This window comes from Mixophyes fleayi, chromosome 3 (genome assembly GCF_038048845.1).
Source record: "Mixophyes fleayi isolate aMixFle1 chromosome 3, aMixFle1.hap1, whole genome shotgun sequence".
Taxonomy (NCBI): domain Eukaryota; kingdom Metazoa; phylum Chordata; class Amphibia; order Anura; family Limnodynastidae; genus Mixophyes; species Mixophyes fleayi.
In genome coordinates this window covers 12,293,054-12,310,108 of record NC_134404.1, presented here as the reverse complement: position 1 = coordinate 12,310,108, position 17,055 = coordinate 12,293,054, and the positions used below count along the sequence as shown (strand labels likewise).

Here is a 17,055-nt window from a genome sequence, read left to right as displayed (position 1 = left end):
TTCTAGGTTTTGGCTTAGTGGACCTTTTCTTTATGTACCTTGTAGTTGATTGGAGCTTAGTAGACTAGGGCTGGCATAGATAGGGAACCATAGGGGTAACATTTATGTTGATCCCAGTCCATATTTTGAGGGTAAATTAATCCCTCGTTTTGTCACATTCCACCATGCAGTTATACATGGAGGTTGTGGAGACAATGATTTTCAACTTGGAAATGATCCTGAATACATAGTTTAACTGCCCCTTTAGAATGTGCTCCTTTGATTAAAAAATACATCTATTAAGCAGCACTGATGCCCATTCCAGTTGACTGTCAAGATGGTTTTCATTCTTCTGGGGAGAAAGGAACCATCTCACTTGACGGTGTTAGTGATTTGTGATTCCATGTTAGCAGGTAGTCACGACAGATGCAGCTTTCACAGATGCAGAGACAGTTTATCTTCATCGTCAACTGGAGAAAACCTGGTCCCCAAATAAATCTGCTCTATCTAGAGGTGAGGGCCACCTATCTGGCTCTCTGTTCTGGAGCCACGCAGTTGGGGCGAAAATAATTAATAATATAGTGGTGGTGTAGGCACTACCGAGGGTATGGTTCTATTGTGTAATATAGTTTGGTTTATGCCATATTGTCAGTCACAGCATCTTTCAATACTTTTCATAAATTAGGGCATTTTGTATCACTATTCATGGTTGTAACTGCTTTATTTTTGGTTAAGGCCCCACCCATCTATCAATAACTGTTAGTTCAACCAAATTCCTACTAGTAATATATGTCTCTCCAGCGCCTCTGTACCCCATTAAAAAGGCAAGTCAATGCCAAACATTGTGTTTAAAGGCTGTACTCTTCACCACTTGTTAAACTGAGTCAGATCACATTCCTCATAGGGATGGGGTTTGTGGTAACCAGTGGAAAATTGATTAAAGCTCGAGATATCTCTTGATTTCACCTGCTTTAACCTAATGATGAATTGAGAGAAGTGCTTCAACAACCATTTTTCACTCATCGCAGCTTCATAGATAGACTTCTTTATCTTGTTTGGTTAGAGCAGCAACCTGTCAGGTCTATTTAGTAGTTGAGGAACTAGTGCTATCCAGACTTACGGATAATTTTACCTTTGCAGTAGGTTATTCATGGGCAGAGCATCACAGGGGTTTGGTTGACCAGATTTGCAAAGTGGCCACCTAGTTGACGCCTCATACCTGCTACAAGCTTTATAAGAATGATATTGCAGGCCGCATTCGACAGAAAGTCCTATCTGTCTCACATTATGCATTCCTTTTTCCTGACAGTTGGTAGATCATCCATCCCACAATTTATTTTATACTACACTGAGACTGTAAACGTTAAATAATTAGATGAAGTGGTAATTACTTATATCTGTACACTACAATCAGTTGGGATGCACTGAATTCACAACCCAAATATTATCACAATAACATGTAAATAAATTTAATGTTTGTCTATTGTTTTATATAAAATATAAAGTGGTAAAGAGGCTTAATACTGTTTCCAACTTACAAATTATATGTTATATAATTATATATGCTTCCGCACCTTGTGAATGCTAGTTATAAATAATATCACATTTTCATACATCAAATAGTCAGTGCAGGGGGATCATAAAAACAAGTTTATACAAGGGCTAGAGCAGGGAAACTGGAGTAGGATACCTGGCAGTTTCAAGGAACAATGACCAGAGGATTCCACCAATGTCACGTCGAATTTTTGGGAGGTCAAGACCTAGGAATGTGGACCTTAATACTGTAACTGTGTACCTTTGTGATGTCAGTATTTTTTTCAACTGTGCTATGTATAAAATATTCACCTCTGGCTTTGGAAACCAGAGTGTTCCGATTGAAGCTTGGGTTGGTGACAACGAGCTCACGAATATGTATACCAAACTTTGCCTTGATATTCTTTCCCAATAAAAACTTTGTGCTTTGGAATTATAGCGATCGCATTGGAGAATCTTTATTACTCACAATAGTTATGGATATAACAAGACCATCCCACCCACTAATGTTCTTGTGTCCTTTGCGCATACTCCTGATTACCTATGTTTCTATGGCAACAGGTAAACTGTGGATAATCAGTGCTGTACGGGGGTTATAAAAGAGAGGATAGGTCTTTTTTCATCCAGTTCGTCCTGCTGCATAGAGGGTTTACCAATCCTTTATGTCTCTCCAACAAGCACTGGACAACATTTAATGGTAAGAATGCCTATAAATACTACTATCTTACAACATAAACAAAATGTATGTGTTTGGGTCTGATATTGGGAGATAAGGTAATATCCCTTAACAATATGCAACTCTATTACTAATCAGAGATGTTCACTGACCCCCTTGTTCTGGTTTTGGTTTTAGATCTGGATTAACTTTGTGTTATGGTTTTGGTTTTGGCAAAATCGTCCTCACGTATTTTGGTTTTGGATCTGTATTTTTTAGAAAAATTGCAAAAATATGCTGAAATAACATAATTTTGCTCTTTTTTTGTTCCTACGTTGTTATTAACCTCAATAACACTAATTTCAAAACATTTGCAGTCAATTTTGACCACCTCACAGGTCAAAATATTATATTCATACACTTTCGGACAAAGACTGCAGCGACATGACTGGATGCTTACTGACAAAGCAACGACACAAACACACGGCAGTTCCTAGCACATCTAGAACACATTGCCACACAGCAGTGTCAGAAAAGTAAAGTGGTGCAAGATGGAATTGTCCTTGGGCCCTCCCTCCCACCCTTATGTAAGATATTGAAAAGAACATGTACAGTTTAACAAAGCAAGCACACCAGCGACAAGCACTGCCACTTTTGTGGCTGAATTGTTTGGTTTGTTTGGGCCCCCACAAAACAAGCTACCAATAGCTTAGCTGCCTTAAGCCTAACAGTCCTGTCAATGAACTCTACATTGTGAAACCATGTCTGCTTGTGCTGCATCTTTAATCTCCTTCTCCTTTCTGTAAACCTCCCTCTGATCCCTGAAGAACTGCCAAATTTATGTAGGCATATGAATGGATATTACAACTGGAGTGGCATTAAATCTGCTTCAGTCAGACTGTGACACGGAACATGTGGGCAGCATGGAATCTGTCATGTTGGAATATGCTGCATCGACCAGATTTAAAGCAATATATAGATGCAGTTCAGGAGACCATGCTTAAGTTAAAATGTGACCCACCGGATGAGATTCCGGATTTAAGAGAGCTTGTACACGAGAGATACACTGCGCTTCAGAAGAATAATACAGAGGAGGCCCTGAGGCAGAACGATAAATTTGTCCAGTTTAAAGAACAGCTAAGAGACCTGAGAAAACAAATGGGTGTGTCACCGGCCCCTGCAGACTAAGCTTTGGAAGATGAGGAGATGGCCGTCACCCTGAGCACATGGCCGGTACAGTGAAACTGACAATGGCTCATGAAATCAGTTATGGTTCATTTGATCGCTCCACCCGTTCCTTGGATAACTGTGGTAATTCTACAGCTAATACATGGCGACGAGCGCTGACCCTCCTGGGATGCGTGCATTTATCAGACAAAGACCAATCCAGGGTGCTCCGGCGGGTTGGAGATGGTGAACCCAGTGAAAAACAAAGTATGTGGTCACACGTACAAGAGACAAGCAATTGAAAGGAAATTTGAAAACAAACTTCAGAAGGGTAAATCAGTCTGACGTGAGTATATCAAATCTTGTTCCAGACATTGCACTAAAAAGAGCCATTGAAATTCACACGAAAAAGCAAGGTCATCACTGAGCTTCAAATCAGCCCAATTCCCAAAAAATTATAATATAGTTAGGAACCCTTGACGTAAAGTGCACATTAAAACACTTTGTGCACTACTGATGAAACAGCAGCAAAGTGGAAGGTTTGAGTAATACATATTCACGTCTATTTAGACATCCATGCTTACATTATTTCTGCAAGCAACATTGTTCTTTGTTAATAAAACTGTTGTCTTTATACAAGGATAAGGCCATGACTGAAAATCGAACTCATGACCCCAGTGCTGTGAGGCAGAAGTGCTAACCACTAAGCCGCCATGCTTCCCTGTATGCCTCTTATTGAAGCCGGTGATACACAGAGTAGGCTGCCTCTGGAAAATGTGACGTCCTTGGGTACATGCTGCGGCTGTTCCTGCTGTTGAAGGCCCAGTGAGCTATCACAGTTATATAATCTTTAGTTTGCCAACTTCCGCATATCTGTGGATAAGTGTACAGTGGGTAAAATGGCATTTTGCAGCCCAATAATTACATTTTTACGAACCTTCTAGTAGAGGTGAGGAATAGCTTTTCTAGTAAAATGATGTCGTGACCTGAACACCTCAAGTAACTGTCTAAAACCAGCTGCAATAATAGTGGCTATTGGATGCAGATCTAATACTAGCATAGTCGCCATAGTGTCTGTGATCCACTTTGCAACTGGGTGACAGCTTTCATACTTGCTTCCTCTTGCAAAGGATTGTTTAACACTCAATTGTTGTAAACTACTAGTAGTCTTCTTCTTGGTCAGCTTCTGGGATGAAGATGCACCCCCCTCTTCTGAGGAATCCAGGATAGTGGAGGAGTCATCTAGCCTTAGCAACTTTTAATGCAGGACTACCTCCAATCGCTATTGAGGATATTGATGAGAAAGGTGTTGTGGGTGTAGATTGCAGGTGTCGGGTTCTAGGTGAGAGCAGGGACCTAGTTGTTGCTGGACCACTTGTTGTAATTTTTTTAACATAAGTTTCCAACTTGCCATGAACTCGCTTCAAATGGCATAACATAGATGAGGTTCCTAGATGGTTAAGGTCATTACCTCTACTGACTGTGGCTTTACAACGCTACAAATGGCTAGACAACTGTTGTCAGGATTTGAGTAGAAATAATTCCATGCATAAGAGGTGGATTTTTTGGTATTATTTGCTCTGGTACAGGACTTACACAAATTACATCATCCTCATCAACATCCTCATTAGCGCCTTTGTCAGCTGCACAAATATCCCCCTCATCCAGTTGCAATTCCAAAGTGTCATCCTCAATTTGTGTATCACCTGCTACACTTGGACTGCTCATGCACACATCTGCAGAATGCTGAAAGGGTCCTTCTTTATGGGTACACTATCAGAAAGGTCAGGCTTACACATAGCACTCATAGAAGATAAACTCCCCTCAGGGATTTGTCATTTCTGAATCTGAACATACATTTTCCTCTAATGTCTTACTGTGTTCTTCCAGCTCGGTTTTTACACACAAAAGTATTTGGACACCTGTTTTGGAGTCAGAATGACAATGTCTTGCTTGGTCATGACTGACCTTACAAGAAGATGCCTCAGTGACAGTTGCAGAACTAGCACTCATAGAGAACGGCGAAGGCCTCATTCTTTCCTTACCACGGTGTGTGTGTAGAATTGCATGTTGACAATTTAATTTTTTTCTGCAGATATCTTTGCCTGGATTATAGTTTTTCTTTTCTTTACCAAGGTAAAAGGTGTTATTTATTTGTTTCCCTTACTTATTCTACTTATAGAATCCAAAACTCGCGAGATCTGACGATGTAAAGATGACCTTTTGCCTCGTTTTCAATTCCGTGGGCGCACGAAAGAGAATCTGCTAAGTTTGGGTGGATTCGGTTCTCGGGGAACCGAGCCTGAGCATCTCTATTACTAATGCACAAAAGAATACCGTACTCCATCCTTCTGCGTTGGCATGTGCAACATGGTGTATTTCTTTATCAGTAATCTCTGCCTTTATAAAACTAAATCCTCTAGTAGAAGAGTCTTCTTTACATTATATTTATTCATCATAATCTGTGAGGAATGTTTAGGATACAATTATTCTGCTGGTTCCTGTTTGTAATTTCATCTCCTCTGTTTATTTCAGAAATAACATCTACTTACGAGACCACCAATTGTAAGTATTCTGTTCATTATATGTGATGTTTAGTGGTGTAATTTAACCTGTATTTTCCTTCCATGCAAAATAATAAACTAATTTCCACCCATTACATTGTAACATGGTTTTGTCCAGGATAAAACTTACTTCTTTTTTTTTTGCCTTGCTTTTCTTAATGACTCAAACCCATAGTACACAATGTGGGACGTCTATCACGTTGTAATCATTGTATAATGTGTGTGAGGGGGCTGCTCTGTGTCTGTTGTGTATATAGTGTAATCCATACTTGCCAACTCTCCCCGAATGTCCGGGAGACTCCCGCATTTCGTGAGAGTCTACCGGACTCCCGGGAGAGTGTGGCAATCTCCCTGATCTGCCCACTTCCTAGTGAAGTGGGCAGAATTCGGTTTAAACGCCGCGATTCACCCGGAATCGCGGCATTTGGCCCCGTTCTCGTTGTAAAATGACGCGATTTGCGTCATTACGTCACGGGGGTGGGGCCAAAATTACCCGATTTCGGCGCCCCGTCCACTGCACGCACACGTCCCAGCCGGCATCTCCCGGAAGCCCAAAAAAAAATGTTGGCAAGTATGGTGTAATCATTGTACAATGTGTGTGAGGGGGCTGCTCTGTCTCTGTGGTGTATATAGTGTAATCATTGTACAATGTGTGTGAGGGGGCTGCTCTGTCTCTGTGGTGTATATAGTGTAATCATTGTACAATGTGTGTGAGGGGGCTGCTCTGTCTCTGTGGTGTATATAGTGTAATCATTGTACAATGTGTGTGAGGGGGCTGCTCTGTCTCTGTAGTGTATATAGTGTTATCATTGTACAATGTGTGTGAGGAGGCTGCTCTGTCTCTGTGGTGTATATAGTGTAATCATTGTACAATGTGTGTGAGGGGGCTGCTCTGTCTCTGTGGTGTATACAGTGTAATCATTGTACAATGTGTGTAAGGAGGCTGCTCTGTCTCTGTGGTGTATATAGTGTAATCATTGTACAATGTGTGTGAGGAGGCTGCTCTGTCTCTGTGGTGTATATAGTGTAATCATTGTACAATGTGTGTGATGGGGCTGCTCTGTCTGTGGTGTATATAGTGTAATCATTGTACAGTGTGTGAGGGGGCTGCTCTGTCTGTGGTGTATATAGTGTAATCATTGTACAATGTGTGTGAGGGGGCTGCTCTGTCTGTGGTGTATATAGTGTAATCATTGTACAATGTGTGTGAGGGGGCTGCTCTGTCTCTGTGGTGTATATAGTGTAATCATTGTACAATGTGTGTGAGGAGGCTGCTCTGTCTGTGTGGTGTATATAGTGTAATCATTGTACAATGTGTGTGAGGTGGCTGCTCTGTCTGTGGTGTATATAGTGTAATCATTGTACAATGTGTGTGAGGAGGCTGCTCTGTCTCTGTGGTGTATATAGTGTAATCATTGTACAATGTGTGTGAGGAGGCTGCTCTGTCTCTGTAGTGTATATAGTGTAATCATTGTACAATGTGTGTGAGGAGGCTGCTCTGTCTGTGGTGTATATAGTGTAATCATTGTACAATGTGTGTGATGGGGCTGCTCTGTCTGTGGTGTATATAGTGTAATCATTGTACAGTGTGTGAGGGGGCTGCTCTGTCTGTGGTGTATATAGTGTAATCATTGTACAGTGTGTGAGGGGGCTGCTCTGTCTGTGGTGTATATAGTGTAATCATTGTACAATGTGTGTGAGCGGGCTGCTCTGTCTCTGTGGTGTATATAGTGTAATCATTGTACAATGTGTGTGAGGGGGCTGCTCTGTCTCTGTGGTGTATATAGTGTAATCATTGTACAGTGTGTGAGGGGGCTGCTCTGTCTGTGGTGTATATAGTGTAATCATTGTACAATGTGTGTGAGGGGGCTGCTCTGTCTCTGTGGTGTATATAGTGTAATCATTGTACAATGTGTGTGAGGAGGCTGCTCTGTCTCTGTGGTGTATATAGTGTAATCATTCTACAATGTGTGTGTATATAATGTAATGATTATTATACATGATAAACATAGTTTGATCTTCTCACAGCATAAGAAGCCTCCTCTGACTCCTCCAACAACCCAGTAACAGCCTGAGTGTAAGTTTCTGAACAATGACTGATAATTATAATAAGTAATAATAGTAATACAGTTCTGCGTGAGTGTAATGTATGAAGGTATACACTGATCAGCCAGAACATTAAAACCAGCTGCCTATTATTTTGTAGATCCCTCTCGTATTGCTAAAACAGCTGTGACCTGTCGAGCCATGGACTTCACAAGGCATCTGAAGATGTCCTGTAGCATATGGCATTAAGATGTTAGAAGCAGATCCTTTATGTCCTGTAAGTTTTGAGCTGGCGCCTCCATGGTTTGGACTTATTTTTCCAGCACATCCCACAGATGGATTGAGATCTGGAGAATTTAGAGGCCACCTTGAACTCTGTCGTGTTTCTCAAATCATTCTTGAACAATTTTTACAGTGTGGAAGAGGCCACTGTCAGCAGGGATTACCGTTGCCATGAAGGGGTTTTACTTGGTCTGGAACCAAGTTTAAATAGTTTGAACGTGTCAAAGTAACATCCACATGAATGCCAGGACCCAAGATTTTCCAGCAGAACATTGCCCAGAGCATTACACTGCCTCTGCGTCTTGCCTTCTTCCCATAGTGCTTCTTTGTGCCATCTCTTCCTCAAGTAAAGGACACACACACACCTGGCCGTCCAGATCATGTAAATGAAAACCTAATTCATCAGACCAGGCCACCTTCTTCCTTTGCTCCATGGTCAAGTTCTGGTGCTCATGTGCCCATTGTAGGTGCTTTTGGAGGTGGTTAGGGGTCAGCATGGGCACTCTGACTGGTATGTGGCTATGCAGCCCTATAAACAGCAAGCTGCAATGCACTGTGTGTTCTGACACCTTTGTGTCATAGTCAACATCAACAGTTTCAGCAATTTGCTACAGTAGCCCTTCTGTGGGATTAGTCCAGATGGGCTAATAGATATTCAGCATTGTGCAGTCTTGTGTCTACAGTATAGTCTTTCAGTCATAAAAAAAAATTCTTGCATACATTAAAAAAAACTCTTGCATACATGCAAAAACACACAGAAAAGTTGGAAACAAAACTGAATCAAAATCACTTCCACATGGAAATCCTCACACCATGTCTATCAACTGCACGTTAGGAGAGATCAGATGTTCCAACAATCATTCAGATTTTTAGTTCCTAATCCCCCCATCTGTCAAGTCTCCTGAAGGCTTGACAAGTCCAGTGATGCACTCCTGTCTCTTACTATCACTTGAATATTTCAAACTGGCCGCAATGCTTTTAATACCCTTCTATGTGAACTTCCAAATCATTCAAATGGGAGGTTCACTTTAGAGAGGTCTAAAAATTCTGCGGTTTGTGTAAAACAATTCTGCTTTAGTAGGAGATAGGACTGTAGTGCTGTAGGGTTAGAGCCCTGGGGAGAGCCTCCAGATTGAGGGGACATTTGACCCCAGGTGAGTAGGCCTCTCTGTGCTAACATCAGTGTCTGACTGGGGCATGAAGGGCCCACCGGGGGACTGCAACGCTAGGGGCCCACCAGAGGGGATGTGGCCAGCCATCATAGAGGCAAGACCAGACACTAGAGGGGCAGTGGTCAGCCCACGAAGGACAGCTAGCACCATAGTGTTATATATAAAGAATGCATTGTTTGTATAAAGAGTACACAGTCTTGACCTGCCCCTTAGTTTGGGCAGAACAGTCACCAAAAATCGGGATTGTCCCACTAGAGCAGACTTGGCTAACCTGTGGCACTCCAGGTGTTGTGAAACTACAAGCCCCAGCATGCTTTGCCAATATATAGCAGGTTATTGCTGGAAGGGTATGCTGGGACTTGTAGTTTCACAACACCTGGAGTGCCACAGGTTAGTCAAGCCTGCACTAGACTCAAAACATTTGACAGACTGTCCTACCTGTTCTTGTCACTTTTACCACCTGTGGCTGCTTGTTTCTTTAGTAGCGGCTTGTCTGGATCCTGGAATGTTGGGGGCCCTAGTTGGAAAAAATAATGGGTACATTTAGAAAATTCCAACCAGCCCTGGCGTTAAATCAATAGGACCCACAATTAATACTTAGCCACCATCTACCACACACACATTACATTGCCACAAGCCCGCTGTGCCATCACACACAACTGTGCCCCTTAATCACTATGCTGTGCCTCCTTATAATCATACTGCGCCCTCCATGTTGCTTTTGCTCCCCCCTTCTCCTGGCCCCCTTTCATCACCCTGTACCATGCTGCTTTAGGCCCCCTGCACACTCTGCCATGCTGACTTGGCCCCCCTGCACACTCTGCCCTGCTGACATGGCCTCCCTGCACACTCTGCCCTGCTGACATGGCCTCCCTGCACACTCTGCCATGCTGACTTGCCCCCCCCATCACACTTTGCCATGCTGACTTGGCCCCCCTGCACACTCTGCCATGCTGACCTGGCCCCCTCTTCACACTCTGCCATGCTGATTTGGCCCCCTTGCACACTCTGCCATGATGACCTGGCCCCCATTCACACTCTGCCATGATCTTTTCTGTTCCGGATGCTACGGTATCCTGCTCCTCTGGGTGGTCGCGGCTTGTAATACCAGGAAGACTGCAGGAACTCCTCCCTTGCTGAAGTGAAAAACACACTACCGAGCAGGTGCAGAGACCTTTGCGGTAGTGTGTTTGTTACGGAAGTGGCCCGCCGCCGACACCTGAACTCAGGTGTTCCCCGTAAGCTCCGCCCTATCGGTGGATAGCCCAGCTAACATGTATTATTGAATGGCACCAAAAGCTAAATTTTAAGATTCAAGATATTATCACTTTTAACACATGTCCCCCTGTATTTCTATGGAAATGTGAAGAGGCGCTCCAGACTAATTATGTGTTACTTTATTTAACCTCACTTTTCTACAAACAATTTTAAGAGACACTCACTCATAATGGTGTTGCAGCTGAGGATTCATCAGTCTGGACAATTCTGAATATAGTGTTGTCAAATGGAAGCTAACTGGAGATCCAGATGTTCTATCCAAGCCACTCACATCTAAAAATGCATCTTATTGTATATTCAAGATAACCTTTGTATCTTTGTGACGTAGAATGCATAATATGCATAACATAATATGCAATATTATAATACAGAATGTGTCAGAGTATTACTGTATTATGTCATTTACCCTACCTATCTGTCAGTTTATTATTGTATTATGTTCTGTTTATGATGCATTTTCCTTACCTTGACTACAGTGTTTTACAATACTATGTTATGTGTATGATGCATTTTTCCTGCCTATTTGACAGTGCAGTATAGTACAATGTTATGCGTATGATGCATTTTCCCTATGTATATGACAGTGTAGTACAGTATTATGTTATGTGTATGATGCATTTTTCCTATCTATAATACAATGTAGTACAGTATTATGTTAGCTCATTTTGATAAATTAGTGTAATGTTTCAAAGTGTCTGTATATTAAAATATATAAATTGTCATTTGGTTTATAATGTTTTTATGTTTGAATCATATGCATTTCCATTCTGTCTTTCAGTATTGCTAATAACATGTTTATTCACAAAGGTACAACATTTTGCAAAACGCAACAATTGTGTGTGGGGGCCTATGTTACTCAGAGTTCTAAGGATAACAATTGTGTGTGAGGGCCTATGTTACTCAGAGTTCTAAGGATAACGATTTTTGCACATGAGCCATATTTATGTTTGTGATGTTCTTTAATAATAATCTTGTACTATACAGTATCTGGCAAAACAGATTTTCTGTATGTGATGGAAAAAGTGTAGGGATAACAGCGCTGCTCTAAGAAAATGTGAAGCTGCCAATGTGGGTCTGTGTGGGACGAATTCCAAACCTCCCAATAAGCTATAATACAAAAACCATAATTTTGACCCACGGCGCTATGAATGTATAATCCACATTTTAGAATAAATTAAACCAAAATGAAAAATAAAAAATAAAAATAGATACAAAAATGCACAAAAATGATGACAATGATATAATAACAACAGTAGGCACTCTGATTATACCCACAAGGGTTTAATAAATAAATCCCTAAATGATGAAGGATGAAAAGATAACTAAAAATGTGGATTATACATTCATAGCACCGTGGGTCAAAATTATGATTTTCTGTATGTGACGCTCTGGTAACAATATGGTGACTGGCGACTGCTTGGCTGTTACCTCCAGAGTGATAAGGTGCCGTCAAACCCACCACAAGGAGAGGAGAGGCCCCAAACCAGAGCAATAACCAAAATAATATGAGTCAGATTTATGGGTAATATTTATTGGGTGGAGCAGGGGATGGTGTCTTACAAAAAACACAATCCAGCACCAAACAATTCTATCATTTTTACCATTAATCTCTATAAAGGTTACACTCAATCTACTGTTATGAATTAATTGAAACAATCATCAATAAAGAACCTGTTACTGAAAATGTGACTGTCTGGCACTTTGATTAGTTAATTAGTCCTTACTTTCTATTTATTAAATGGCTATTAATGCAGGAGCCTCTTCTGCTTACCGTCTAATGTTTCAACTTAGTCTTTATTTTTAATGGGTATTTGGCATGATATTTGGTCTCCTACTTTCATTCAGAACCAATGTTAACCCCCTGCTCTCTAGACTCCAACTTTGTTCTGTATTTGTTGTCCCTGTTTCTTTATTTTTTTTCTGCACTTATCTCTACTTATTTTGCTGTGTTTCACCTGGTCGGGGCTAGGGTGCATTACTGCACCTGTTAGTAGTAATGTATTGTAGGTGGTGTTGGTGGCACCATCTGAGTCACATGAACTCACGCTGATGTCTGCCTGTGAGTGGCTCTGGTACAGTGCCGTAACTAGACATTTTAGTGCCCTGGGCGAGACAGGACACCGGCGCCCCCTATCTAAGTGGGAGTGACATTTGCCAAGTGGGTGTGGCCAACCTAATGTGGGGGTGTGGCTAGCACTTTACTGAATGAATTCTTTTGCATTGCTGTGTAGTTGGTAGCCTCAAAAATACAGGTGTAACCTATACAAATTTCTCTCACTATAGGGAAGAAATATAAGAGCCATTGGCTACACCTGTATTTTTTGCAATAGACACTATGTGGAGGAAAATAGAAATCATAGATTATGAATATGAAAATGACAAATTTTCTATTTCCTGTACTTTACACGACATACACTATATAAATTTGGATTTTTAAATACATATAAACCCAGTGCTGGAAGTGGGCTGCAGGATGACAAGTAAGAGGAATAGGGGAGAAGATGGTGCAAGGGGGTAGATGAGAGGGACAGGGGAGAAGGTGGGCCTGGGGACAAGGTGGCACAGAGGGGGTAGTAGATGAAAGGGCCTGGGGACAAGGTAGCACAGAGGGGGTAGTAGATGAGAGGGCCTGGGGACAAGGTGGCACAGAGGGGGTAGTAGATGAGAGGGCCTGGGGACAAGGTGGCACATGGGGGGGGGGGGAGTAGATGAGAGGAACTGTGGAGAAGGTGGGACAGGGGGGTAGATGAGAGGGACTGTGGAGAAGGTGGGATAGGGGGGTAGATGAGAGAAACTGAGGAGAAGGTGGGACAGGGGGGTAGATGAGAAGGACTGGGGAGAAGGTGGCACAGGGGGGTAGATGAGAGGGACTGTGGAGAAGGTGGGACAGGGGGGTAGATGAGAGGGACTGGGGAGAAGGTGGCACAAGGGGGTAGATGAGAGGGACTGGGGAGAAGGTGGCACAGGTGGGGTAGATGAGAGGGACAGGGGAGAATACATAAATGCAAAATACCAAAAAATACAATACCAAAAAATAATCATTATACATTTTCATGTCCCCTGCCCCCATAGCTTTTGCTTCCCCACTACACTCCCTCAGTTTTTGCTCCTGGATGGAGCACCCTATTTCCTATTTTTTTTTTTTTAAATATATATTTTAATTACAATATAACAATTTACTTACCTATTTTTCTTCCCTCCTGGATGGTCAGCATAGCAGTCAGCAGTAGATGCAGGGGACTCACTCTCTCTGCTCAGCAATGGCCGCTCCTCACTTTCTTTTCAGAGGGGGGGGTGGAGCGGAGCACAGCATCCTGGAAGGGGAGGGGGCGGGTCCTGACAAATAACTTTATACACACTGTCTGACAGACAGTGTGATCATTCTTTGACCAGCCACCACACTAGCCCCTCCCCCGACTCGCGGCACCCGACCCCCCCTCCCCCGACTCGCGGCACCCCCCCTGCATGAGTCGCGGGGGGGGGGGGCAATATTTTTTTTTTTTTTTTTATTTAGATATTTTTTTTTTACTTTGTGCCACAGAGGGGAAGGTAGCGGGCGGCTGCTGCGCCCCCTCGGGCTTGCGCTCGGGGCGACGGCACCGCCCGCACCACCCTAGTTACGGCTCTGCTCTGGTATCCCCTCTCAGTTGAGGGTTCTCCTTTACTTACCTCCTCTTATACCTACTCTGATCTAGATAAATAGTTCTATCGGTAACTTGTGTTTATGGAACTTCCCTCTGTGTTGTCGCTGACAAAATCACTCTGTCACTTTACTGATCCTAGTTGGGTTGAAGTGTCTCTCTGTGGTCTACCATGAGCTTTGTTGCCCTCATTTTTCTTTACCTTATTTTCCGCCAAATTTACTGTCCCTTTAAACTGGAACTGTAGAACTTTTAGACTGTTAGTTACAATTATTTAAAATGTACTAAGTTTGTTTTATTTTCAAAGAATTTTTTATTTTTTTTCATTTCTTTCCTGTTCTCTTCCTCTCTTTACCTCCTTCATGACTGAGGCTCTTGTCATCCCTGTGCTGAGCCTATTTTCACACTTTATTGGCTGGTCATATTCCAACATCATTGATAGCGTTTTCTGAGAAAAACAAGGTATAATATGTGAGGGTAAGAAATGACTGATAGTTTCCTTATATCTCCTGACAAAGAAAATGTACCTAAAATGACCATGTTTTCTTTCATTGAAATTGCATGTGAACTAAAAGAAAATGTGGTTTTTTTTCTAAACCGCATCAAAAATATTGATAGGCTGGAAGCGCGCGGCATGATGATGTCATCACTGTGAGCCGCACTCCCAGTCTACCGAGCCATTGCATCGTTTCAAAAAAAGGTAAGTTAATGGGGCATTTATTATGCTAGGGGGTGGGGTGAGAGGAACATTTTCTGTGAGGGGAGGAACATTTACTGTGATGGGATGGTGAGCAGGAGAGAATTTACTATTATGGGATGGTGAGCAGGAGGCCGAACATTTACTGGGATGGAATGGTGAGGGAGGAGCGGAACATTTACTGTGATGGGATGGTAAGGGTGTGCAGAGCATTTACTCTGATGTGGGGGAACGGAGAATTTACTGTGATGAAGGGGGAAGCGGAACATTTACTGTACTGGGGGAGACATTTACTGAGATGAGGGATTGGGGGGAGGCATGTTCTGTAATGAGGGAGGGTGGGCATGTACTGTGATGAAGGAGGGGGTGCATGTATGTTGAAGAGGAATAGGGCATTTATTGTATGAGGGCCCTGCAACATTAATTAGTACTGGGGCCCGCAGTTTCTGATGTCAGCTCTGGGTGTATCGCATGATATAGAGATTTATTGGGGCTGGGCATTAAGGAGGGCTTTGTAAATGAGGATGAATCTTGACCTCAATTTTGGAGTGAATGATAAGCAAGTGGACCAGGGTTTTAGTTACTTCCTGAGGAAGAGGCATATTTAGCCAATTTTGCAGAGAAGGAGGTGACAGGATTGCATGAGGCACTGGATGTGAGGAGTGAAGATGAGGGTAGAGTCAAGGGTCATTCCAAGGCAGTGGGCATAGCGAACAGAGGAGGAGGGTAATGTTTGTTAACTTTGAGGTAGATGTGGGAAGTAGTTGTGAATATAGTGGAAGGAGAGAAATTGGGCTAGTTGGTTTCAAAAAAGCCATTCAAGAATTATAGAAGCAAAGGGCAGTAGAGGAATGGGGCAATAATAGGAGAGAGAAGGGTCAAGAGATGGTTTCTTAAAAATAACACATGTTTGAATTAGAGATGCTCAGGCTCGGTTCCTCGGAAACCGAACCCACCCGAACATAGGGGATTCGAGTACCGAACCGAGATGGCACGGTACTGTCATGCTTTTTCAGATTCCAAAACAAGGCAAAACCTCATTGTGACGTCGTTGGATCTTGGGAGTTTTGGAATCTAGAAATACCGCCCTCCATGGCGATCTAGCGCCATATGATAGAGGGATACAGAAGGGTTAGCATAGAATGTAGAGCAGTAGGGCAGGCAAAGTTAGAGAGATAGAAAAAGGAGGGTGGTAGCAGTGTTAAAGAATGCTCCATTGCTGATTGTCATTGCTGAAATACAAATATACTATTCCTTGCAGGATTTTCTTATGAATTTGCAGCAAAAAGTGTAGGGTTTTATATATACCCAAAGACAAGAGTTCCATTGCTAAGAGTCATTGCTGAAATACAAATAGGATGGTTAGCAGGCTTGGCTACTGAATTTGCAGGAAAATTCTACTGCGTTATATAGGTAACAGATAAAGAGGAGTGCTCCATTGCTAAGAGTTATTGCTGAAATAGAAATTATAGGGCTGGCCTGCTTGGTCTAAATCTGCAGTTACATTTTACTGTACCATAGCTCACTCAGAAACAGGAGAGGTGGCAGGGTTCAGTGCTGAAACAGAAATTGTAATAATAGGACTGTCAGTGTTCTTCAAAGTCTCCAGTGACATTGTATTGACATTGTATTGTGCCATAGCTCATACAGAAACAGGAAGGGGTGACATTGTTGGTGTCACTCTCCAGTCTCAGTCATGATGATACCAATCCCTCTAACTCATGTGCTAAAGCCTATGTTCAAGTGCATAGTGGTTTTAAGTCAGGGAAACAGCAATGTAAATAAAAAGCTTGTACCTTTTTAAAGAATAAAAACCTCTCTAAAAAAGGTGAAAGTTTACTGTAGAAAAACTTAAAATTGCAAAAATACCATTCTACCCAAAATATTACCAGGCATACCATCAGCAGATAGCTCTCTTCTCTTAGCTAGATTTCAGCACCTGCAATCTACACTGTCGTCATATTCACCCTCATCATTGTGTACATGATCCTCAAACAATACTAATTCATCCCCGCTGGAATCCACTATCACAGAAGTCTGT

At 42.3% G+C, this 17,055-nt stretch overlaps 2 protein-coding genes across 2 annotated transcripts in view; both read left to right on the top strand.

The window, feature by feature from the left end:
• Positions 1–7,978, top strand: part of LOC142143339 (class I histocompatibility antigen, F10 alpha chain-like) — a 34,385-nt gene extending 26,407 nt beyond the window's left edge. The window contains exons 6-7 of the mRNA XM_075201105.1: positions 5,870–5,899; positions 7,927–7,978. Coding sequence (XP_075057206.1) covers positions 5,870–5,899; positions 7,927–7,931 — 35 coding nt within the window. The 3' untranslated portion in view covers positions 7,932–7,978. The remainder of the gene's footprint in view (positions 1–5,869; positions 5,900–7,926) is intronic.
• LOC142143338 (major histocompatibility complex class I-related protein 1-like) overlaps positions 1–17,055 on the top strand; it is a 719,063-nt gene that overhangs the window by 464,789 nt on the left and 237,219 nt on the right. The window lies entirely within an intron of this gene.